This window comes from Kuraishia capsulata, genomic scaffold, assembly GCF_000576695.1.
Source record: "Kuraishia capsulata CBS 1993 genomic scaffold, Kuraishia_capsulata_scaffold_5, whole genome shotgun sequence".
Taxonomy (NCBI): domain Eukaryota; kingdom Fungi; phylum Ascomycota; class Pichiomycetes; order Pichiales; family Pichiaceae; genus Kuraishia; species Kuraishia capsulata.
The window spans coordinates 882,964-906,415 of record NW_019172954.1 but is presented as its reverse complement, the minus strand read 5'-3'; the positions used below and the strand labels follow the sequence as shown (position 1 = coordinate 906,415).

The 23,452-nt window shown below is 46.1% G+C and overlaps 13 protein-coding genes across 13 annotated transcripts; 6 read left to right on the top strand and 7 right to left on the bottom strand.

Moving 5' to 3' along the window:
* Positions 1 to 125: 125 nt before the first annotated feature.
* On the bottom strand, positions 126 to 4,418 carry KUCA_T00004466001 (uncharacterized protein; the record flags this gene model as incomplete). The annotated part of the gene is made up of 1 exon (XM_022601203.1): positions 126 to 4,418. One exon carries the CDS (start codon positions 4,416 to 4,418, stop codon positions 126 to 128), a length of 4,293 nt encoding a protein of 1,430 aa, XP_022460473.1.
* Positions 4,419 to 4,644: 226 nt separating this feature from the next.
* On the bottom strand, positions 4,645 to 5,718 carry KUCA_T00004465001 (uncharacterized protein; the record flags this gene model as incomplete). Its single annotated transcript, XM_022601202.1, has 1 exon — positions 4,645 to 5,718. The coding sequence occupies one exon, from the start codon at positions 5,716 to 5,718 to the stop codon at positions 4,645 to 4,647; it is 1,074 nt and encodes a 357-aa protein (XP_022460472.1).
* A 1,063-nt stretch (positions 5,719 to 6,781) lies between these two features.
* Positions 6,782 to 7,621, top strand: KUCA_T00004464001 (uncharacterized protein; the record flags this gene model as incomplete). Its single annotated transcript, XM_022601201.1, has 1 exon — positions 6,782 to 7,621. The coding sequence occupies one exon, from the start codon at positions 6,782 to 6,784 to the stop codon at positions 7,619 to 7,621; it is 840 nt and encodes a 279-aa protein (XP_022460471.1).
* A 439-nt stretch (positions 7,622 to 8,060) lies between these two features.
* KUCA_T00004463001 (uncharacterized protein) lies at positions 8,061 to 8,681 on the bottom strand (the record flags this gene model as incomplete). The annotated part of the gene is made up of 1 exon (XM_022601200.1): positions 8,061 to 8,681. One exon carries the CDS (start codon positions 8,679 to 8,681, stop codon positions 8,061 to 8,063), a length of 621 nt encoding a protein of 206 aa, XP_022460470.1.
* A 900-nt stretch (positions 8,682 to 9,581) lies between these two features.
* Positions 9,582 to 11,219, bottom strand: KUCA_T00004462001 (uncharacterized protein; the record flags this gene model as incomplete). Its single annotated transcript, XM_022601199.1, has 1 exon — positions 9,582 to 11,219. One exon carries the CDS (start codon positions 11,217 to 11,219, stop codon positions 9,582 to 9,584), a length of 1,638 nt encoding a protein of 545 aa, XP_022460469.1.
* Positions 11,220 to 11,614: 395 nt separating this feature from the next.
* KUCA_T00004461001 (uncharacterized protein) lies at positions 11,615 to 12,355 on the top strand (the record flags this gene model as incomplete). The annotated part of the gene is made up of 1 exon (XM_022601198.1): positions 11,615 to 12,355. One exon carries the CDS (start codon positions 11,615 to 11,617, stop codon positions 12,353 to 12,355), a length of 741 nt encoding a protein of 246 aa, XP_022460468.1.
* A 293-nt stretch (positions 12,356 to 12,648) lies between these two features.
* On the top strand, positions 12,649 to 13,134 carry KUCA_T00004460001 (uncharacterized protein; the record flags this gene model as incomplete). The annotated part of the gene is made up of 1 exon (XM_022601197.1): positions 12,649 to 13,134. One exon carries the CDS (start codon positions 12,649 to 12,651, stop codon positions 13,132 to 13,134), a length of 486 nt encoding a protein of 161 aa, XP_022460467.1.
* A 69-nt stretch (positions 13,135 to 13,203) lies between these two features.
* On the top strand, positions 13,204 to 13,584 carry KUCA_T00004459001 (uncharacterized protein; the record flags this gene model as incomplete). The annotated part of the gene is made up of 1 exon (XM_022601195.1): positions 13,204 to 13,584. One exon carries the CDS (start codon positions 13,204 to 13,206, stop codon positions 13,582 to 13,584), a length of 381 nt encoding a protein of 126 aa, XP_022460466.1.
* Positions 13,585 to 14,229: 645 nt separating this feature from the next.
* KUCA_T00004458001 (uncharacterized protein) lies at positions 14,230 to 16,011 on the bottom strand (the record flags this gene model as incomplete). Its single annotated transcript, XM_022601194.1, has 1 exon — positions 14,230 to 16,011. The coding sequence occupies one exon, from the start codon at positions 16,009 to 16,011 to the stop codon at positions 14,230 to 14,232; it is 1,782 nt and encodes a 593-aa protein (XP_022460465.1).
* Positions 16,012 to 17,039: 1,028 nt separating this feature from the next.
* KUCA_T00004457001 (uncharacterized protein) lies at positions 17,040 to 18,335 on the bottom strand (the record flags this gene model as incomplete). The annotated part of the gene is made up of 1 exon (XM_022601193.1): positions 17,040 to 18,335. The coding sequence occupies one exon, from the start codon at positions 18,333 to 18,335 to the stop codon at positions 17,040 to 17,042; it is 1,296 nt and encodes a 431-aa protein (XP_022460464.1).
* Positions 18,336 to 18,542: 207 nt separating this feature from the next.
* KUCA_T00004456001 (uncharacterized protein) lies at positions 18,543 to 19,598 on the top strand (the record flags this gene model as incomplete). The annotated part of the gene is made up of 1 exon (XM_022601192.1): positions 18,543 to 19,598. The coding sequence occupies one exon, from the start codon at positions 18,543 to 18,545 to the stop codon at positions 19,596 to 19,598; it is 1,056 nt and encodes a 351-aa protein (XP_022460463.1).
* A 299-nt stretch (positions 19,599 to 19,897) lies between these two features.
* Positions 19,898 to 20,452, top strand: KUCA_T00004455001 (uncharacterized protein; the record flags this gene model as incomplete). The annotated part of the gene is made up of 1 exon (XM_022601191.1): positions 19,898 to 20,452. The coding sequence occupies one exon, from the start codon at positions 19,898 to 19,900 to the stop codon at positions 20,450 to 20,452; it is 555 nt and encodes a 184-aa protein (XP_022460462.1).
* Positions 20,453 to 20,542: 90 nt separating this feature from the next.
* On the bottom strand, positions 20,543 to 23,422 carry KUCA_T00004454001 (uncharacterized protein; the record flags this gene model as incomplete). Its single annotated transcript, XM_022601190.1, has 1 exon — positions 20,543 to 23,422. The coding sequence occupies one exon, from the start codon at positions 23,420 to 23,422 to the stop codon at positions 20,543 to 20,545; it is 2,880 nt and encodes a 959-aa protein (XP_022460461.1).
* Positions 23,423 to 23,452: the final 30 nt, after the last annotated feature.

Genomic DNA, 23,452 nt, shown 5'->3' with positions numbered 1-23,452 from the left:
TAAGAAGGTCCCAATTTCAATAATCTGTAATTAATGCTCGAGCGATCTCCGCGATAACGTCTACTGTCGTGCTCAAACAAATACGTCTTAAACTTGTGCTTAAATAAGATATTAATCAGCTTTTATCAAATCGGTATGCCCGTGGCCTTGATATACCGGTTTATAGGATCTGCTTCCACCGAGTATTCTGACAGACTTCTTATCAGTTCATTGGAGATGATATCCCTCAAACGCTTGTCGTTCTTGTACCATGTCTTGATCAGATGGACCATCTCACCCTTCAGGTGCTTGGTGTAACCAGGGTAGATTTCGTAGCTGTTGCTCTCAATAACTCCCTTCAGGATGTAGTAAAGTTGTTCATAGGATGTGCCGCACTTCAGAAACATATCAATCAACTGGCCGACAGGAGCTCTGTCGCCCTCAGCTTCCGAAGAAAGCATGACTTTGCAGCATATCTTCGACAGCTCTGCGATTGGAAACAACAATTCAGAGTCAGAAACCAGAGATCCGGTAGCAATGAAATTGTTGGCCAGATATACGTAAAATGGCTCACCCTTGTTGGAGTCCGAAGAGTTGTATTCCACCTGCCACTTGTTGAACAGAGATTCCCATTGGGTGAGTATGTGCTCCGAATTGCGGTGGTCTGATACTTTGAAAACAATCAGGGCAAGTTCGTAGTAACCCAATGGTTCCACAAACTCGTTGTAAAGCTCGCTGATTCCCAGAATGTTCCCGTTCAAGTCCTCAACGGCACGTTCTTTAGCGTCAGTGCCAATTCTGGGGTCTTTCAAAATGGTGCTCAGCAACTCATCCTGAACGTTTGCAACAGTAATCAAGTCAGTAGTTTGACTGGAAAGCTGGTTCATTTCCTGACGGAGGTTAGGAGGACACACACAGTTGCAGAAGCCATTGGCACGCGACAGAAACTGGATACGGTTGGCGAGGTCAATCTCAAAAGTGCTCAACGACAAGTCGTATAGGATCTGGGCTGCAGCAAAGTAGTTCTGTTTTTTGGCATGGTATAACCACAATAACTTAGCCATTTGGATTCCCTTCTTGGAGTTCTCCTCCAAGAACGGCAAAACGTACGGAGTATCAACATCCAACAATTTCTCGCCAACTCCCTGACTCACAAACCACTTGTACAGTTCAAAGTGAAATAGTTTGTCAGGATATTCGAAACAGGTGCGATAACTCTCATCACGAAGTTGGGTGAATCTCGAGACTATCTTACCATTTTCATCGACAAATGCCCCCTCGCTGATCAGGTCTCCTGTCAAACTGACCTTCTGGATGCTCTCCACGGTTCTCTCATCAACATCCACCAAGACCTTGAACACAAGCTCGTAAATAGAAACCCTTTTCTCGTAAGCCTTCTTTTTGGGATCATCTTTGAGCATGTTCCCATCAGCTATGTATTTGTAGGCTAATTTGGCAGAGTCTGAGTTGTTGACCACATTGAGCAGAAATTCGATAGCACCCGAATAGAATCCTAGTTGGAGCATTACGCCCACCGCCTCGGATATGATCTCGAGGTTCAAAGACTCGCTTGTTCCTTCCATCAGTTTGACTGCTGAATGCAGGTACTTAAACTTGGAATCTTCATCTTTGTTATTCGCTTCTGTGGCTTTCTTCAGACTCTCAATAGCCTTGAAAATAAGCACATCACCAGTGGAGCAAAATGATCCACATCTCTCCTGGAGAACGTTAGCCACAAAGTCGACCGAGTTACCCCTGTTGATACTCTTGTTGATGATCGAAGTCAGTATTTCCTTGGTGAGTTGTTGAACATAGGAGTCATCAGGCACGAAGAAATCTTTGAAAGTTAGACAACTTAAGTCTGCCTGAAATTGCAATGAGACAAATCCCATAGTGTCCTTAAAACTCGAAGACTGTTCGTCATCGTCGAGCAATATGAGTAAAAACGAAAAACCTTCTTTCACCGTATTCAACAACTTTACCAGTGCATTCAAACCAATGTGCTCAGCCTGCAAACATATTTCCTGGTCTTTGCTTCTTGCCCTCAGGTCATGGGATCCAGGAGCAGACAGACCAGCTATTACTTTGCTGTGGTCTTCAAGAAACTGGATGATGATCAACAACGAGCAAAGCAAAAATTCAATATCTGCTTTGGCCATGGTGACTCCAGTGAGCATTGGCTCGTCCTTCAGCTCCTTCAGAGAAGCTTCCAAAATATATCCATCCTTGCCAAACTTGACCCTTGGATCAAGTTTGAACACCTCGTTTGACCAAAAATCACGGAATAGCCTCGACATCAGAAGAAGCAACCCGTAGAACCTATCACTGAGCTCGACGTTGTCAACGGTGGGTATTGGTGATTGTGTCTTGAGATTTGCTCTCTTTCCACCAGTGACAAACAGCTGTGCAGCCTTGTTCTTGGCAATATCAATTTTTCCGTACTTGCAAGCAAGGTACAATGCGGTGGAACATGCTTCCGAGGTTCCAAATCTAAGTCCGAATTCGTTGAACGTAATCTCATCCAGCGATTCCTCCAGAATCATGTCTGGAGTGCGGTATCTGTATATGTGAATTCCTGAGTTGGCTAGAATGGCGATGTCTAATGGGGGCTTGGTGTACTGAGAAGCAAAGACGTTGCTGTAGCCCACCGGAGTTGTTGTGGCATTCAAGCCTGCTGAAAGCTGGACGATGTCGTAGATCGCTGAAGCAGAAGTGTCCAAGAACTCGAAGTCTTCCACAAATATGGAGGAGTTCTTCAAAGCGCCAAAATCAGGCGTGGATACAAACAAACGGTCCGTCTTCCTTGGGCCATCTGGAATGACACCGAAGAATATGCCTGGAGAAACGATATGACACAGTTTGAGGTTTTGGAGCAATTTAGAAGATTCTTGAACCTTTTTCAACTCAGCAGGGGAGGCATGCACTTGCTTGGGTAGTTGTCTCGAAAGAGCTCCCGCTTGATCAGATTGGTCCAGTTGCCCCTCCAGACTTTCGTAGAAGCTCCTCTCTGGTGGTGGGAACTTCAAGTGTCTCGCAAAAAGGGTAATACCATCATCCATGGAAAGACCACCATTGATGTAGATACGGCATCCCGAACTCGTGATTACCACCAAGAAAAGATGAGAACTTTCTTGGTTGGTGACAGCTTCCAGCCGCACAATCTTGAGGGTTTTGGGAGCAACGAGGGGAGAATTCACGTTCACAGTTGTTGTGCTGAGATCTCTATGTAATGAAAACGGATTCTTCACCACTGCTCTTGACAACGTCACAGATTTGTCACTTTGTCTGACTTTGATTCTGGAGGCACGTATGATGGAGTGGGACGAGAGTGTATAGAGGATTCCACGTGTCTGGTCTATCTCCATTTGGACAATTGTCTCCTGCTTAGGATTCACAGGCGGTAATTTGGGATCTGCTGTGGTCGAAGAAGACGATGCCAGAAGACTAAGCCCTGGGATCATCTGCAAGAAGCCGTTTCCACCAGATGGAACAACCGCAGAGATATTATTCCTGGTGACACACTCCTTGGTGCATTTGCGATGAAACCACTCCTCCGTGTTGGAATAGCTTAATTTCCAGACATTTGTGCCCTCACCCACTCCACTGAAGAAAATATCGTGGGTAGGCTCGTAGAAAACAAACTTGTTGACAGCCATTCCATGGGTCGAAACACTCATTCCCGTGTCAAAGATCTCAAAACTGGTAGAATTCTGAACTGCTAGAATGTGGATGTCCGTGGATGTTGACACCAACAAAAGCCAGGACACTGTATCCACAAACACGCCGGGCTTGGGCTTCACCAAAGCGGCAGTCAGAATGGTGTGCTTAAACTGGTCGATGGTAAGGTAATCTGTGGGACCCAAATTGAACTGGTCCTCCGCGTTGTAGTTCCACAAAATCAGTTTATTGTCTATCGTAATCCAACACCTCTTGATCTCCTTTAAAATCCCCATATTAGTGATGGAATCCGCAGAGTTGTACTCTTCCAAGATTCGGTCTGGCAAGCTGATGATGTTGGTCTTTTCAAAACGCGAAAAGGCAGCCAAACCAGACATCGGCTGGAAATTGTAATTATCAATTGCATATTCAGTCATCACTTCACTCAGAATGGGCGTGTTGCTGTCTTTGGAGATGGAATTATCAACATAGGTACTTGCCAGGTTCAATGGAGGTGTAGTCGAGAGAGAGGGCATTGCAGCTTCTCTTTCAGAGGCCAAAGGGTCTTTCAACAAAAGATACTGGTTACCCATCCATTTTGAACTATCCAGAGTTTGCCTTGCGTAACGATCAGATCCCCAGAAGCCTTTGGTAGGCACGCCTGTTGATTTGGTCTTCTGGACGGCCCTCTTTGATTGGAGATCGGTTTTGTCGATCTTGACACCATCGTCCTTGGAATCCCTCGTGAAGAATCCAAATACGTGGCCTTTGGAGTCGGCCATTGTAACGAATTCAGGCAAAAAAACCAAAGTAAAGGCAATCAGTAGATAAAGTAACTGGTGAATGTCGTGTCGTGGTTCTTCGTTGTTTTCAAATCTTTTCGTTCATAAAGTTTTGGCACGGCGCACTACCATACTACTACGGCTTGGATTATCGCTCTATGATTATGATAATTCTATTATATGGTTAACTGTGTAAACGGCCTGGTAATAAACAAATGAATGCAAATCAGGCCTCGATCAGTGGCTGGTACTTGGTGTACACCTGATCAATTTTCTCGAGAAGCTCCTTCTTTCTGGCATCCGAGATCCACGATCCGTTCACACCATTGGCCGCGATCTTGCACCAGGTCTTGAGGTCGAAACCAAACCTCGTGTGCACCATTATGTAGTTGTCCAAGATGTAGCCTCCAAAGTAAGCTGGATCATCCGAGTTGATGGAAAATGGAACTCCAAAATCGAGCCATTTCTGGATTGGCAACTCGGAGACGTCCTTGACCACCTGCAGCTTGACGTTAGATAACGGACACAACGACAGAAGGGTCTGGTTTTTGGCTAACCTCTTCAAAAGATCTTCATCCTGGAACGAGTTGACTCCATGGTCGATTCTGGTCACATTCAATAAGTCCAAAGAGTTGGTGATAAATTCTGGTCCACCCTCTTCACCGGCATGGGCAGTCAGTCCCACCTCTGGGAAAGAGTCTCTAACTGCTTTGTAGCACTCCTCAAACAAATGGGGAGGGAAAGGCTTCTCGGCCGAGTCCAATCCAAGACCGTGGATGGTACCTGCCTTGTAATAAGGCCTAGCACTCTCAATTGTGGCCAATCCATCCTTTGGTGGCAAGTGTCTCAGCAAACACATGATCAATCTGGTAGAGATACCCAGCTCCTTCTCGGCCTGCTGTGCGGCTCTCTCGAATCCACGAACAACCACGTCGATCGAGACGCCTCTCTCCACGTGACCCTGAGGGTCGAAGAATGTCTCAGCATGGTGCAATCCATCTGCGTGTGCCTTGGTGAAGTAGGCCCACGCAAGGTCAAAGAAGTCCTGTTCCTGGATGAGCACAGACATCCCGATGTAGTAAAAGTTGAGGAAATCCTGGAGGTCCGTAAACTCGGAATATCTCTTGTTCAGACTTTCCACATCCTTGGGGAAATGGCTTGGTAGCTGAACATTGTTTCTTGCTGCCAGAGGAAACAACAGATCTGGACCAAGCGTGCCTTCAAGATGAACGTGGTGCTCACACTTGGGCAACTCCTTGAGGAACCCAGTCATGTGGTGGTTGCATTCATATTTGGACATTGTGCAAAATTGAAATTAGGATTTGTATGTTTATGTCAATATCTCTCTCTATCCCAGCAGGGGTTATCTGAAAATATAAACCGGTGAACCAAGGGACTAAGCGGTTTAATAAAGACAAAGAAAAAAATCTGGCGCATCCACAAAAAGAAATCACACTCGGCTGCTCCGTGAAAAACGGCTCTTACCGCATTGGGACATATCTTCTGCACGAAGGTTTGGCGCTTTGATCCCGCGCAACAGTTTTTTTTCTCTAAAGAATCCGTTTAAGGGCCGATTTAGCGGTGCCGTATACAGCAATAATGATCTTCATGTAGTATTTGCACTGGCTTTGTAGTGGTTTGCGCAGGATTATTTTGGATTAGTTTAGAGGTAGAAGGCGTTGCTGCGGCTTTGCAGATGTCACATAAGAGTTTGGATGCAGTTCTACATGGTGACGGACAGCTTTGTTGAAAGACGGCACACACTGGGTATAGTCAGCCGTTCAGTTTCTCAGAAACGCTTCATTTGTATATAATGCGCCTTCTTCGACTTTTCAGATTAGTTCAAGTTTATTACCTACCGCTCTCCTATCTGGACTAACAGATATCTCTGATTGTAATTGCGACCATTGGGTATCCGCCGCACAAGCCCGCAAATTTGGTACTAAAGTCCTGGTTCTTTCAGCTCTGTCTTTAACAAATGAAGATCGTCGTAGTGCAAATAGTCAGCTGTTATTGTAGTAATAGTACACCACCCTGCCCATGCTGATAACCACAATTGAGATCTTAAAAGTACCCTGTGTCAAGATGCTGTCACTCACTAACAGCTTACTTCGGATAATCTCCCCCAATATCCCAATAGGGCTTACCGGCAATCAACTCAAGCGCTCATTGCTAGTATTTTTGATCAGTTGAGATCACGAACATCCAACGAACAGGCCAAACACGATAAGAGATCACGTGATCAATGGACGGTACACGCTTCGAGATTTAATCGCCTTCAAGGTGCATGTTTTCACTCATTTATCGTCTTTGCACCACGCCTGCCCAGTTGACAAGTTCTCAAAATCTCTCGGTCTTGAACCATGGTAGTCAAGGGCCGGTTCTCAAAGCGCGCTCGCAAGCAGGAGAGCCCGCACCTGAAGTCTCCGACAGACCAGATCTCCAAGATCGCCTCTCTACAAAAGTTACCTCAACGCGACGAAGCACTGCGGATTCTGCATGATATTGCAATACAGGTGGCGCCATTAATGCGGGAACATGGCTTCAAAGTGGGGTTGTTATGCGAGTTTAATCCTAGGTCTCCGAACCTGCTTGGACTCAACGTGAATCATGGATCAAAGGTGTGCATACGGCTGAGGCCCGCGAATAATTTGAACACTTTTATGCCCATGGGCGAGCTTGTTGGTACTATGCTTCATGAGCTCACTCACAATCGGTTTGGGCCTCACGATGCCGCTTTTTATGGGTTTTTGGACAAGTTAAGGACGCGGTTTGAAGAGATCCAGGTGCGTGGGGCTCTTGAGACAACCGGATACGTTGGTTTCAACAACGTTCTCGGAGGATCTTTCAGGAGTAACGCTTCCGTCAACGTGAATAGTGCGAGACTAAAGAAACTGGCTATAGCAGGGTACAAGAGCGAGCGGCGAAAACTGGGTGGTGAGCCCAATGGTAATTCGGGGAAGAGCATGCGCGAGCTGATTGCAGAGGCCACTGAGAGGAGACTCAAGGATTCTAAATGGTGTGGAGAAGAGACGGAAAATGCTCCCGAGGATGATGAATTGGTGATTATTGATATAACAGAGGAAGGTGAGTTTGAAAAAGAAGAGAGCGATAAGATCAAGAAGACTGAAAAGGATGAACCGAAACGCAAGAGAGTCAAAAGCCAACCAGAGATAGAGATTGTGGATCTGACCTCTGATTGACGCAAAAATAAGTAAATTAATGACAAAGTATGAGTTTGAAGAACATGAGCATAACCAACTTGCCAGAAGGCAGATCAAAATTTCAAAACTGGTGAAATAAATATTACTTGCATAACGAATTTCTTTTCACATGGTTAATGCAGGTAATTGTGGTTTTGCACCAGCGTCGTAAACGACTCTAAAATGTCTTTATAATAGACCAATGACTTTTTAAAACTTCAATAAAAGCCAATCGCAATTGCATGGTAGCAAATTAAGTACAAGCGGGAACTGTAGAAAGTTTAGTCGAGTACGTCCTCTCCATAGTATGTCCATCCTGAGTCTCCGCCGAGTCTCCGCATAATTCTCGTTCTTCCTACAACAAAATAAATTAAAGTCTTTTTGTATTAATTAAACTAAAGCTTTCGATTCTATCACCAACCAGATCAGCGTTCCCGGATTAGATGATCAAAACAGCACCAATTGCAACGGCAGCAGCACCAAGCGAGAAGGCAGAGCCAGACATCAGGCCATTAGCACCGTCGGTAGAGGCAGTTGTGATGTTGCTGGCGTTAGAAACACCTCTCTCTTGCAAGACGAAAACAGTTGTCGTGGAGGCTCTGGCAGTCTTGTCGAATCTTCCATACTTGTGGGTTCCGGTCGAGCTTGGAGCTCTAGACTTCTTGGTCTTGTCAAATCTTCCGTACTTGTGAGTTCCGGTTGAAGTGGGCTCACTGGACTTCTTGGTTTTGTCGAATCTACCGTATTTGTGAGTTCCAGTTGAGCTAGACTCGCTAGACTTCTTGGTCTTGTCGAATCTGCCGTACTTGTGGGTTCCGGTTGAGCTTGGCTCTCTAGACTTCTTGGTCTTGTCGAATCTTCCGTACTTGTGAGTTCCGGTAGAACTGGACTCGCTAGACTTCTTGGTCTTGTCGAAACGTCCATACTTGTGGGTGTTGGTTGTTGATGTTCCGTACACCGTGACGGTGACAACGTTGTCATCCTTCTTGGCCGCAGCTTCCGCCATCGTACCAATTGAAAGGGCCGCAACGGCACCAGCAAGCAGAGTTGAGGTTCTCATGGTATCTGGTTAAACAAAAAAGAGCACAGAAGAAGCAAGAGCAAGACAAATTCAAGAAAGACCCCCAGCCGGATTACCCACAGGGGGAACCAGTAAAACCGCTCAAAGCACGCAGAGGCAGCCGAGAGAATTTTCTGCTTGTTTGGGATTCCCTTTTGGGACATTGAGTGGCGGTGCTGAGGACTTTTGGGTAAGTAGATTACTGTGATCGTGCACTGAACATATCAGAGCGAGCTGTTTTCGAGACAGCTTTGCCCCGATCGGGATTAAGGTGTGGCGCAGGTGGCGTGTGACGGCCCGGGCACCTCGGTACCGAGTAAGGTGGAGGGCCGTTGGAGAGGTCTCGGAGACTCGTCGGCTTATGTCGAAATAGCGATAGCCAAGGCATGGCCAAGGCCTTGGCCCTATAAACACCTCAAGCTGTGGTTAAATCGCGCGAAGTTATTGATGTTTCTTCTAGGATTCTGATATTAGTTCGAATTGTACTTGAAGACTTATTGATCATCTGTAAATCCTGTCCGATTGCTGTGCCTGATAGGCATCCTCGGCTCGTTGTAGGAAGCTGCAAGTATACTGCCCACGGCTGGTTCGGGAGACCACTCAGCCGCAAGCTCGGACATACAATGGAGTATCGCTTACCGTATAATCTGTAGAGTTTTAGAGCATTGAATTGGGTGGAATATTGTTGTCTTATAATGCGCCATATATTTCATCATATCCAGCTGAAGAATAATATTCGTTCACTCTGCAGCTTATTTTTGTGATACTGCAGTATACATGCATACCGCGCGATATCCCATAAAATGGTAGCACAGTCAGATATTGTGTACTTTACTATAACTCCCACCAGTCTCATCTACTCCTGATCCTACAACATCCACATTCTTTGAGCAAAATTAATCAGTTAAAGTTAAACTCCAACTCTCCCCTCTGGGAGGACCCGATACCAAATCCAAAGGCGTCGCCAGACTGTTCTGGGTTGAGGCCATCCACATCGTTGTCGAGATCATCATCTTCAGCACTGAAGTACTTTTCGACAATAGCAAAAGCCTTTTGGTAAACTCTCTCGTTCTCACTGCGCTGGCACTCGAAGATCTTCTCTGCTCCACCGGCCTCTTCAACGTAGATCGCATGCTGGTTTACTGGAGACCCCAAGGTCTCCTTTTCGATATCGCCAACCTTCAGAATATTGTCCAAAGCATCGAGCGCAACCTCAATGATCTTGGAATCCGCAAGTGTGAGCAGGTCGCACAGCGGCTTGATGCACCCCTGGTTCACGAGATACTTTATCTGCTCCGGCTTGGCCAGTCCACCAGACGACGCGTTGGAAATGGCCCAACATGCCTCCTTCTTGGTCTTGTACTCCCCGGTCGCCAGCAACCTTATGATCTGCGGAATCAGATTGCTGTCTATGACGGCTTGGATCTGATCGGTATTACCCGCAGTGATGTTGGAAACAGTCCAACATGCCTCCTTGCGCAAAGTCTCCTTAGACGAGTTCAGAAGAGGAGCAAGTGCAGTCAAAACACCGCAGTTGACCACGATCTGGGTCTGGTTGTCGTTTCCGGTGACAATGTTTCCGACTGCCCTCAAAGCCGGGGTTTGCACCAGGTTTGACTCGTGGGTCAGAAGATCAACGAGTCTTCTGGGGATTCTAGCATCCACAACAGCCTGAATGGCCTCCTGTGGTCCATCAGAAAGATACGAGATGGCCCAACAAGCGTCAATCAAGGTTTCGAGATCAAGGGAATAGATGAGCTTGGCCAAAGTAGGCAAAGCAGCTCTCACGATACTCCACTCAGGCTGTGGATTTTTGCCACGACACAAGTTGGAAAGAGTCCAGGTAGCGGTTCTGATGAGCGTAGCCTTCTGGGAAGCAAAGAGGGACAAAACCGGGTCCATAGCATCGCAACTGAGCACGTAGTCTCTGTAAGCCGAAGAGTCACCAGCAACGTTACCGAGAGCCCAAATGGCCTGTTCTTTGACATCAACAGATGGGGAATAGAGCAATTTTACGAACAGTGGAACCGCACCGGCATCGACCACCACGCGGGTCTGGTTGGAGCTGCCAGAGGCGATGTTGGTCAGAGCCCAGGCGGCCTCGAGCTGAAGCAATTCAGGGGTGTCACTCATGAAACTCACCAGTCTGGGAACAACACCACTTTCGATTACAGCATCGATTGGAGGATTGTGCTCGCGCGAAAGGATCTTCCTGAATTCGATGGTTGCCTCCAGCTGGCTCTGCAAATCGTCGGACTGAATCTTATTCACCATTACCGGCAAATCATGTTGTAGCTTGTTCATGAAGTTGTTATCAGACTTAGACTCATCGTCGGAGTCGTCGGAGTCGTTTCCGAGCACTTTGGGGCCGGCAAAATTGCGCTTCTTGGTCAAGATCTCGTCTCTGCGGGCCTTACGAAGCTCAACCTGCTGGTTTTCACGACGTCTGCGGATTTCATCGCTCTGGAAACGGTTCTTATTCTTGAAATTGGTCTTCCTGTACTCAGGGACGAATTTGGTGGTGGCGTCCGAGTCCATGGTTGTAGGGTGTATTTCACGGATCGGGTAGCTGTGAGGGGATGAGCTTGCAACGGAAGCGAACAATGACAGTCTTTATAAACAAGGTATGCTTATAACAAGGATCCGCGTATCAACAAGAGCCTGTTTACTAAGCTCCCTGAGTTGGATATATTGGGTGCGACAAAGAGGCAACAGGTCACAAAGCCAGTTCCATTTGTCTCGCAACGAGAAAAAAATCGGGTGAATGGTCGTGTGACAACCTATTGAAACCATAACAAAGAGGGACGAGAATTACGCAATAGGCGGTCTGTGGTATACGCAGAGCTGATTGAGCCCTGGAAGAAAGAGAGAGGGAATTCCTTTGAGGCTGTATCTTCAGTAGCAGTTTACATCAGTTTTTGCTGTTGGGAAACATGTTGAGTGCCATGAGGAGATCTTCCATAGGGGGAAACACCATTTTGCGAGCAACAGGCCCGAGTCGGGCGTTCTGTGGTTCCTCTATCTTGCTGGACAAGATCAGACTGGGGCAAGAACCTTTGGAGTTCATGCTCAAGCAGGACCAGAAAGTGTTCACCAGGGTTCCTGGATCTTTCATATTCAACAGACTTTTGGACGAGAAGTTTAGATTAGGCCACACGCATATGTATGATGCTCCTTTGGCAAATTTCAACGCTGGTGCCAAGCGGAATTCATTTGGATTTGCAGTTCTGGGGTTGCTTATGAGCTCGATGATGGAGATGACTGACATCTTTTTTGAAGGAGCGAGTACGTTGGTAGCTTTTTTTACGGTGGCACCCTTTCCCGTGGTTCAATACCTTTCTGCGCCTTATGTGGCCAAGGTGTTCAGACTCTACGACACCTCAAAGCCGCAGACTCTGGAGAATTTGACTGACGAAGAGACACTTGTGATCCAGAAGATCAACTTTATGGGAACCAAGACTTATAACGAGCTTGTGGCAGTCAAAAATCTGAGATTGCCCAAAGATTACGAGACCAGATTCGGTTGGGTCAACTGGGTGCTTGACGACCCCGAAACCGGCACCAAGAAATACTTCTACATTGTAGATGATATGGGTGGGGTTGCTATGGACAGAATATGGGGGATTGTAGAGAAGAATAGCGGTGTTGATAACGGAAGGACTTTTGAGAAATAGCGAGGAGCAGAATAGGCGAATAGGCAATTAGGCCACGGCATAGAAGCACTGTACATAGCTTATAACGGTCAAAAACGATAAAAAATGTTAAACATTGTTGAACTTTGGCTGATAATCAGGTCTTTTTGACAAAGCAAGGTACCAGGAATTTAATTCAACTATGCTTATCTCGAATATTTCGATATCCAACCTCTTGCATTTCTGCTGACGTAAAGGCAACTCTAGCCGATGCCCTCTAACATATGCCAACTCTTCTCAGCTATCTAATCTTCTAGCCCAACCACAATCACCCAATGAGAGTTGTCATACAGAAGGTGAAATCCGCTTCGGTCACAGTGGATGATAAGGTGATCTCACAGATATCCAAGGGGCTGATGCTGCTGGTGGGGATCTCCACCGAAGACACCGCAGAAGACGTTGAAAAGTTGGCCTCGAAAGTGTTGAAGCTGCGGGTATTTGAAGACATGTCGAATCCACCAGAGACAAAGACAAAATGGTATGGGAAGCCTTGGCAGAAGTCTATAGTTGATATCAAGGGCGAGATTTTGTCGGTTTCGCAGTTCACGCTATATGCTAGCATCAAGAAGGGAACGAAGCCTGATTTTCATAAGGCGCAGAAGGGCCATTTGGCAGTTGAACTGTATGACGAGTTCCTAAAGAAGCTCAAAAGCGCAATTGGAAGTGAAAATGTCAAGGATGGACAATTTGGTGAGATGATGGACGTTTCGTTGGTTAATGACGGGCCTGTGACGATTGTGTGGGATACGAAAGATAAGTAGTGAAGGAGCATAGATTGGTATAAACAGACCCTTGGCGGCTCCAACCTGTTTTCAATTGGTTCTTGCCACATGTCGCCTGCATCCGCTGGCTCGTGTTCATTACCTTTTTGTGACACACCGATCCAGTCTTGCCCCACTACGAGGCGTCGGCCTGGAGCTTTTCCCGTGGTGCTGCTGCCACCATTGATCATGAGTTTGATCGGGAAGTTTTTCTTGCACGACATTACCGAGACCCATGTTCTCCACCATTTTGTGTCGCGTATTCCCTTTTATAACGCCAGACCTGTGTCGGAGGCCATAAAGCCAGTTTTGGGCGATAGCTACAAGCACTTTAACGAGAGAATGTTGGGGTTTCTCTGGAAGAGCGCCCGTTCTTGCCAGTTTGTCGATGGCGACGAGATTAAAATATTTAAAAATGTGAACGGGTATGGAGTCAAGCCCACTGTTTAGACTGTATAGATGAGAACATTGTTTGAGATGTAGGAAGGATGTAGATAGGTGTAGCGATAATGGTTTGATGGAGGTCTGGTGTGTGAAGTTTCGAGCGTTTCTCAAACGTTTCTCAGGTTTGATTAAGACATGAATTTTGAAAAATTAGCACGAAATTGAGCCTTGGCTTGGTTTATACATTGAAAACTAGAGGCTGGGATTGAAGATATTCAGTATAAATTATGCCGTATTAAATCCGACGCGCGATGGCTCGGATTATTACCGGAAGACGTGCATACACAAGCAGATGCTCTTATGCACGATAATGCATGAACCATTATATATATATATATGTAACGACAGGAACACGGTGAAATACAGTTGTTGAGTATGGAATCTATTGCGTTGGTGATAGCTCGCTTGATTGACTGAAGTATTCAAATTAAATGCACATTTGGCAAGGCTTTTTTTGAGCAAAGGCTCATGATATGCATAGTCTTCTAATGCCGTTTCTACAGATGCAATTTTGTTGCAATTAGTTTGTCCTTTGAAGTTGACAACTTAGTTATAAGAAATTCATCAGCTTCTATCCATGACTAAATGTTTGCCTGTGTTATCATCTGAAGTCCACTGTTTCCTTAGCTAGTGTTCTGCGCATATGTACACTTACTCCGAGTTCCCTTGACTGGTGGACTTGGTCTCTACCCCAGTATCAGCCGCTGGTGCCTCGTCAGCAGTGTGATTTTCATCTTTTCTCTCTTCGCTTTCATCTGATTTTTCCTCCACCACTCCCTTGCTTTTCTTTGGAAGTCTGTGATTGGGCATGAAGAGCGTGCTGACGAAAGCAATCGATGCAAAGCCGATAGACATATAAAATATGTTTTTGAAAGCAGCCATGAATACATTCAACACAATTTCCTTAGCTGGCTCTGCCAGCTTCTTTAGCTGTGCGGTGTCGTTGATTAGCGCATCGAGGTCGTACTTGTCCAGACCTGCACTATAATACGCGGGGGTTCCTTTGAGAGCTGCCATCTTAGCAGAGAGGGTGGATGTGTAAACCAACTGCGACAAATCCGAACCGACAGCCGCACCGAGATTCCTGGAAAAGTTAAACAAGGTAGTGGCAATAATGGAGGATCCCGGGGTCTTGGGTGCAGCCATTTGGATATGCAGTATGAAAGGTTGCATCATAATACCTGTTGATAAACCTAGCACGATTTGACAACCAATACGCTGAGATACTCCCGAGTGAACGTTCAAAAGGCATAGTAAGCCAGTACCCAAAGGCCCAAGAAGCCCACCAAGAATCGTGAATGGTTTAATGTGTCCGGTCTTCGTAGTGGCGATACCTGTCGCCATAGAACTTATCACAACCGGCAAAATTGTGGGAAGAAGTGAAACACCAGAATCCAAAGCGTCATACCCCTTAACAACCTGGAAATATAAAGAGACGTAGAGAATAGCCGACATGAAGTAGCCAAACACAAAGAACATTCCCACACAGGCAATATCAATGGTACCAACTTTGATGATTTCTGCTGGGATCAAAGGATGCTTGGAGTATTTGAAATTCCATAAACAAAAAGCACCAATGAGCAAACCTCCAAGAATGAAACACAAGATCACCGCAGCAGACTTCCATGGAAACTCATTTCCTCCAAAGGTTATCGCAAGCAAAAACAGTGTGAATCCAGAAACCATGAGAAAAAATCCAATCCAATCAATAATTTTCAGTTTCGGAAGAATCTTTCCCATTGGTTTAGGAGGGTGAAACACAAAGAACACCACCACAGCGGCCACAGCACCAATAGGCAGATTGATATAAAAACACCATCTCCACGAAACATTCGTGGTAAAAGCCCCTCCCACTAGCGGACCCAAAACAGAAGCTATGGCGAAAGTGACTGCAAATCCTGACATGGCGATAGGTCTTTTCTCGATGGGAACAATCTCGGTAATGATCACCATCACTAAGGACTGAATACCACCTCCACCAAAACCAGCAATAACTCTTCCTCCGATTAACATATTCATGGAATTTGAAAGAGCACAAATGAGAGAGCCGATCTCAAACAGTGCAACTGCCAAAAACAGACAGTATCTTCTTCCGATTGCTATCGAGATGTTTCCCCAAATTTGTATGAATACGGCCATTGAAAACGAAAAGCCAGTTGCAATCCACGCAACTTTGCTCTCGGCATTGAAGTGATTACCCACCACTTGCAAAATGGTCGCAACGATAGTCTGGTCGAGAGCCACCAAAAACATACATAGGAACAATGCCACAACACATATCCATAACTGGGTACCATGCAGGTAATGGTCTTCACGGTGAGTACCATCACCTGCATTACTCTCTTCAAAAATCTTTTTTTGTGCAGCAGCAGCAGCTTCTTCGTCTACGGACAATTCCTTAGCCTTTTCACTATGGATACTTATATCAGACATGGTTGGTGGTATATGCTTACGGTTGTCTAGCTGAGTGTGTGGAAAGTTGACTGCTTATATATATGTATAAACATATATATAAAATACATGAAAACTTAATGCCGAAGTACACTTATCTCCGTGGGTTTCACGCGAGGGGCTAAAGCCGATATAATATGCTTGATCTCTATCGTAAAAACCGACGAAAAAGATGTATACATATTTCTCCGTAACAATAATCATATAATGGTTTCCAATCTTAATTAATCTGGAGATTTATCGCAGACAGCATGATCTCTGCTCCACCCTAAATTTCAGCCGCACCATACTCCAGACAAGAAATCCAAGTACTTTTCTGGTAAAGTGTCAGCCCGAATGACTTTTCAAGATAGGTAGCCCGCCATATATAAATCATTATAGAAATGTGGCGATGAGAATGGTATTGCGAGTTTGTTTACTCGTCGGCAAACGTCAGTCGGATTTTAGGGTGATACCGGAGTTAAAAAACGGACAGTGAGGTTTTTAGACGCAATTTAGTCTATTATGCTGGAATGTATGAAACTTATCCATCCACTGTTTCTACAACTTTCTTGATACTCAAATGGTTCATGTTTTCCCGAACCTAGTAAGTGAATGTAAGGACTAGAGCGTAGTTTATGAGACGACGTTGGCCTCACGTCAGTCTGGCAAACTCTTACAAACGGCAATCCAAAACTCAGGATTCCCTGATTGCTTCCTTGCTGAAACACGAGCTATTTTTGCCCTATTTTTTGCTGGTTTATAGAATTTTCAGTAAATGTTTGAATGCTCGGTGCGGCTCATTTTGGTTTTAATGCACAACCTTCTTGTTTAATCCATTCAGACAAAGCTGATATTCTTTGTTCAACTTGCCATAATCTAACCCTTGACTGGTTACATGATATCTTCACCACATAAAAGAAATCACGGAGAAATTGTAGCGGAGCAGAAAAAGAAATGGTGGGGCAGGTCTCGGTTTAATCACCCTCGACTGTATGAATTATCCAATGATCACTATGAATTATTAATTTCTATCGTTCACTTTGAGTCTTCTTCTTCAACCAATTTCTCGGCAGCAATGAACCTCCTGGCGACATTCCCCGACTTCTAACAGGTGAAAGGGCCCGCTCATCGGATGGTGACATGAGAGGAGACTGAGACGGTGAGGGCGCTGGAGAAAGTGCCCTTCTGAACTTGGACAGTCTTGAACGGGGTTCAACACTGGAGTCGAGGGATATATGAGAAATGCTTCCACTGGAATCTTGGTGTGCAAGGAGAGGTCTTGCAGTTGGAGTACCTATTGGGGAAGTCACGTAGTTCTCTAATCTTTCCTTGAAAACCGCACTTAAGTCATCTATCGGATTTTCGTCAGTCAGATTCACAGAGCTATTATTAGCACTGATATTCAGGGGCGTGGAAACATACCACGGATTCACAACAATCACAGGAATCGACGAGAACTGGAGACAATACTTCGACATGGACTTTGGGGTGATGAACGCGTCTTTGAATTTGGTCTTCTGTATTCCACGGGTTCCCACAATGAGGATGCTTGGATCGTAGTCCGAGATCGCTTTTTCAATCATCTTGGGCACTTTTCCCACAGAAAGCTCGAAAACAATCGAAATAGCCTTATCACTCACGTTCTGCGATATGATCTCGTCCATTATACTGGAACTTTCGCGTTTGTATTTCTCCGCGGCCTTCCTCACTTCGTCTGGGTGCTTGTCCAACACTCGCAAACAAACAATTGTGTCTCCATCATCCATCATCTCATCAACAGCCCACTTCAATGCAACCAGAGAACATTCGTTTTCATCATACCCGCACAGCCAAGTCCGAGATATCCGTGAAAACCTGAAGTCCTTATGGCGAGTCTTTAATGTGAGTGTAAGGTTAGAAGACTCAGCCGCGGAGAGCGTTTCAAACATGATTCGCACTTCGAACATATCGGGTCGTATGTGCGCAGGTTTCTTCGCAGAACCGGCAGGTTTCAGGGAAGGAGACAGCAGCTGCCCACTGGCCGTATAAACTGATGGAGAGGCCGATCGCAGTTCCGTTCTAGAGCTTGGAAAATTTGTATCTTCCCCAAAATCAGCCACAGCTTTGTCATAAAGCAGAGCATTCAACCGCGTGTTTCTGGAGGTTTCGTCGAGCTCTGTCTCGTCCCCATCGGCTGCACTGTCCTTATCGGTGCCGTCATCATTAAGGTTCAGGGAGGATATACTGGGAAGATAAGTTGGTGCCGGCAAGATCGACGAGATGTCAATAGTCTTTACCACATGCTTCGGCTCAGGAGCAACCACTGGCTCTTGCACTTGCTCCATAGCGTTGGATAGCCTTTGTTAGACTCAATCCTTAAAACAACAAGAACTTGAAGCCAGATAACGGCGCAGAGCCGTTCGATTTTGACGCTTGGGCCGCGCACGCAAAAATTTGAGATGCCGATGGTGACTCTTCTCATTGTGTTGTCTTTGACATAAATTGCCCCCTCCATTCGGTTGAAATTGTTAGCATCTATTTAATTATTGAGGATGTGCAGATTTCTGATATTCAAGGGAAAGAAGCCGTTGTTGCTCTCGGATCTGTTAACGAGTCCGGCGCACTCGATCATCAACCAATCATTCGACTCTAGACTCAGACTGGATATGAGGAGACCAATCAACGGGGACGGGTTTGGCGTAGGCTACTACACTTTGGACGAGGAACTTGATCAAGATGGTCCCTGCGTTTTCAAGGCAATTACACCGGCCTGGAATAACCTGAATCTCAAGAGGTTGGCTGAAAAGACCAAATCTGAGCTGGTGTTTGCCCACGTGAGAGCTTCTACTTACGGTGTGTTGAGCGAGACCAACTGCCACCCTTTCACCTATCACAACATCATGTTTATGCATAACGGACAGATTGCGTATTTTGGAAGAATCAAGCGCAAGATCTTCGACCATATCGAGGACGAGTTTCTGTTGCACATTCAGGGAGCCACAGACTCTGAGTGTGCTTTTGCGCTCTTTTTGGATACTTTACACAAGATGGGCGTCAACATAAAAGACCCCAGGGGCGATTTTGGTCATGCAGTTGTGAGAAAGGCCTTGATGAAGACGATAGAGTACATCAAGGAATGGACTGTTGAGCTGAATGTTGAAAACCCTGAGCCCTCTTTACTGAACTTTGCCGTGACCGATGGTTCTTCCATTGTGGTATCGAGATATATCACCTCAAAAACTGAGGAGGCTGCCTCATTGCACTTCAGCACTGGTTCTAGCTTTGTGGAATACGAGCCGGGCCAGTACAGGATGGAAAGGGTTGATAGGTCCCAGGATGTGATCATGATTGCTTCGGAACCGCTCACCTTTGAGAGAGGCGATTGGATTGCGGTACCTACAAACTCTATGATCACTGTGAAGAACCAGACTGTTTTGCTGCATCCTATACTGGACGAGTTCTACCAGGAAAGTCCCTCTTTCAGAAGAAGCTCTGGCTTTGCCGAATCAAGAGGTCTTATGGGAAGTGTCCCAATTGCAGAAACCGTGGACAGAGACCTCCCTCCTTTGGAAAGAGAAGGAAGATCGCGCTCTGTGGTTGCCATTTGAACGCGAGTGCATGGTATTGGTTTGAGACCAATTGATATGGGTCTATGGGTAGGAAGATACGGGCTCCACGAGCAACATCAGGTATTACAAAGCATCAACAGTATTACATATTCAGTGACAAATAATAGAACAATATAACGGGATATAATTAAGCATACCAACTCCATATCTCTACTTGGGCCCAATCTTGACAGTCGTGCGCAACTCAGCTGAATTTTTCAAAATCCACTATCGCCTTCACCAACTCTGCACAACTAGAGCTCTACTGATACTCACCATCATCACTACAGACCTTCAAGATGAGTGGATCGCAAGGATTCCCCGGACTTCCTGGTCCGAAGAAATCGTTTGCCGAGATGACCCAGGAAGAACAGGCCGAGGCAGGTGCCCAGTTTTTCATTGACTCCATGCAGTCATGTCCAGGAAAGGCTGCGATGAGTGGTGTGGCCGGTTTTGGATTGGGTGGTTTCTTCGGTCTGTTTATGGCCTCGATGGCTTATGATGTACCGGTAGGTATGACCGGTGTTACTCATATCTCGGATCTCCCGCTTAAACAACAAATGAAGCTACAGTTCACCGACATGGGTAGGCGAGCATGGTCCAGTGCGAAAAATTTCGGTTATATAGGCATGATTTTTGCTGGAGTCGAGTGCAGTGTCGAGAGTCTGAGAGCGAAAAATGATATTTGGAACGGTGTCGGCGCCGGATGTATTACGGGTGCCGGCCTGGCAATAAAGAGTGGACCCCAGGCCGCACTCGTGGGATGTGCTGGTTTCGCTGCCTTTTCTGGTGCAATCGACATGTATATGAGGTCGGACTATGCACCTCCTCCAAAGAACGATTATGACGAGTAAGGCAAAATGTCGCACCAATTCCAAACAACAAAAATCTTGTATCATAGTCCAAAGTTTGTCAAAACATAGACCTTCACTGGTCCATCATCTTCACACAGAGTAGACGTTTTTGGAAGAACGACGAGTTCGGTCTCGTAACCCTGAAAAGAACTTGAGGATCAGATACGTCACACATCCCACGAATCTGAAAAGTGCCATGAATGCAACCAGCCATAGAATGACAGTGAGGAAGATGTCTGTTCTTGTGGAGGGTAAAAACGTGGTGTCACTGGAATCGTCTGGGGTAAACTGGTAAAGTCCACCCGTCTCGGTAACTAGCGCGATGATAACGAAGTTGGAGAACATCCAGAGGAGAACCGTCATGGACCGTATAAAGGCATAGTAGAACTGCTCTTTCTCCTCCAAATTGATCTTGGCATCCGGCTCTGCTTCTGGCTGCATTAAAACTCCCACATTGTTCTTGTAGTTACCGTCTATTTCAGCTTTAGTGGTTGGGATATCCACCTCCAGCTCGCCTCCGCTGCTAGTCTTCTTGGCTATACCCAAGTCGATCACCTTATCGTCTCCCTTGGTACCCCATGAGATATCATGGATGTTGCAAAAGGCATACACGTTCAGAACGTTGATATAGGTAGGCGAGAGCAGAAGGTACTGCACAAAACATGTGAGCATGTGCAGAGGTTCTAGATACAGCAATGATCCAATCAAATACAGCGCATAGGTAGACCCAGTGGCCACGACCAGGTCTCTGAATCTGGTCTCTGTGAATACCAGGGTGAAGCTGAAATCGTCCTTATGTTCCGCATAAATGCTCTCTATGGACTGGATGGCCATGTAGATGGCAGCAAATATCATATAAACCATTAACACAGCGAAGAATGTGACGATGACAATGTAGAACTTTTGGGTTCCCTTAGGCTTGTTTCCGAAGGCAAGCACGAATGTGGTCACGATACTTGCCAGATAGAGCCATAAGAAGAACACAGAAAGGATGTTTCCCGGAGCGAAATTCGCCTCTGAACGTGCCAAATATACCGTCAAAATTCGGAATACCAGGAAATAAGACCCAATGGAGAACCATGAAACCAACAGACTCAGAAGCTGGTAAAGGAACTCCAAGTGAAGCAAGAACTGCCTAAAAACCGAATGCGTGGTCTTCCACACCTTGTAGAAATGGAAAACAGAGTAAATGGCTGCAAAGAAACTTCCGTTGAGCCATCTTCTCCTCTGTGAGACGAAATCGTGAAGTTCTTCAGGAACATCTGTGGAAGCAGACGCAGCACTGACATACTTCAGCAGCCAATTACATCCTCGTTTTGCGATCAGTTCGAAGCACAGAATACGATCTTCGGCAAGATACATGTTCGCGTTGAAGATACCGTCCTCGTTGGACTTGGCCAGGTCTTCACCTTTCAGGTATTTGTCTAGAGGTGTTCCCAGTAGGGCCACATAGCGGTATGCACTGAATGCTCCGGGCAAGACGGTAATGAAACCGAACACGGACTCCATGGGTTTGTCCAAAATGTTAGACATTTTATACTCAAAATTCTGAGCAGCCACCAAAGGATTCAGCAGAAGTCTCTTGGTCTTTCCAAGGGAAACCTTGATCTCTCCACATGCTCCAGCCACACGAGGGTCTTTGAAAGCCTTCCAGAGCCTGTATATGGATTTATTTGCAGGTTCAGTGCCCACATCCAGCAGAATGACAACGTTGGGTTTCAGGACCGGGCAAAACGCTTCAAAGGCCCAGCGATGCGAGTTGATCTTCTTCATATTGTCCTCCTTCAAGCAGAAAATCATCTGAACCGGCACCTGGTTTTCGGTAGTAAGCTTTACGTGATCCCCCTCGATGGACGAGATTCCCACCATCGTCGTGTATTCATAGATATGACTTTTAACCTTGTCCTCGTTGACCTGGTTTTTGGCAAAACCATCCTGATAAAGCCCGAGAGCAGCCAACAGAGCCCGTGCTCTTGGATTGATCTTTGTGCGGCCATCACTCACTATACACACCACGATCTTCTGCCAGGCATCTGGCCCCCACACGGAAGAGTGTTTTAGACTCTGGAGGTAGCGAATATTCTTGAAGATACCCTTCAGAGTGCGGGCAAGGTGAATTTCCGACTCGTTATACATTGTCACAACGATCATCAACTCTGTTGTGCGAGGGCGCGAGTAAAATCTTTGACGGAGCGAGAAGTTCTTGGCCTCAAACCCGGCTGGTTCGCTCGTACAGGCCTGGAATCTCATGAACAGAAATTCTCTGTCCTTCTCTGTCAGCTCAGCCTGATATTTGCTGAGCAAGATATCTGAAACAGGACAGTCCAGGATAAGATTTCCGTTGACCATGCGAACCTGTCTGGTGGTTCTTACTGGTTCAGCAGACACAACTTGCGGTTGGACCGGATCCAAGTCCATGTACTCATCCAGATAGTCTTCTTGTTCAGCAAAAGGATCGTGAACCTCTTTCTCAGCGGGCTCGTCATCTTCTTCGTAGTGATCCTCGGGAATGCGGTCGGAATCAAAGGGATTATAGGGCGCCGAATACGCATTGATAGGATAAAATGAGTTTCCAGCTATAGGAAACGGCACGAAGCCATCATCCTCGTCATCGTCGAACTCGTATCCCTGAAATATGTTATCACTAGACGAATGGTCGGCTTTTGTGTGGATAACAGGTGGTCTGTACCTCTCTGGAGAATCTCCCTGGTATAGAGACGTTCTTGAAGTGTCGGCATGGTTCATCATCCCCAATTCATACGAGTCCAATGGCTCTCTCAAATTATCTCTGCTACCTCCATAACTCTGGTTTCTGACCGGTTCTTCTGGAAACCCCTGCGGCTCCGTGTAGGTCGACGTGGATGGAATGTATGATTTGGGTACAGGCCTCACATCATATGGAACTTCCTCGGAATGATCCGAGTCACTATCGTAGTAGTATGAGGCCACGTTGGGCCTTCGATTGTCCATGGTGAGTCCACCGTAAAACAGTTGCGAGAA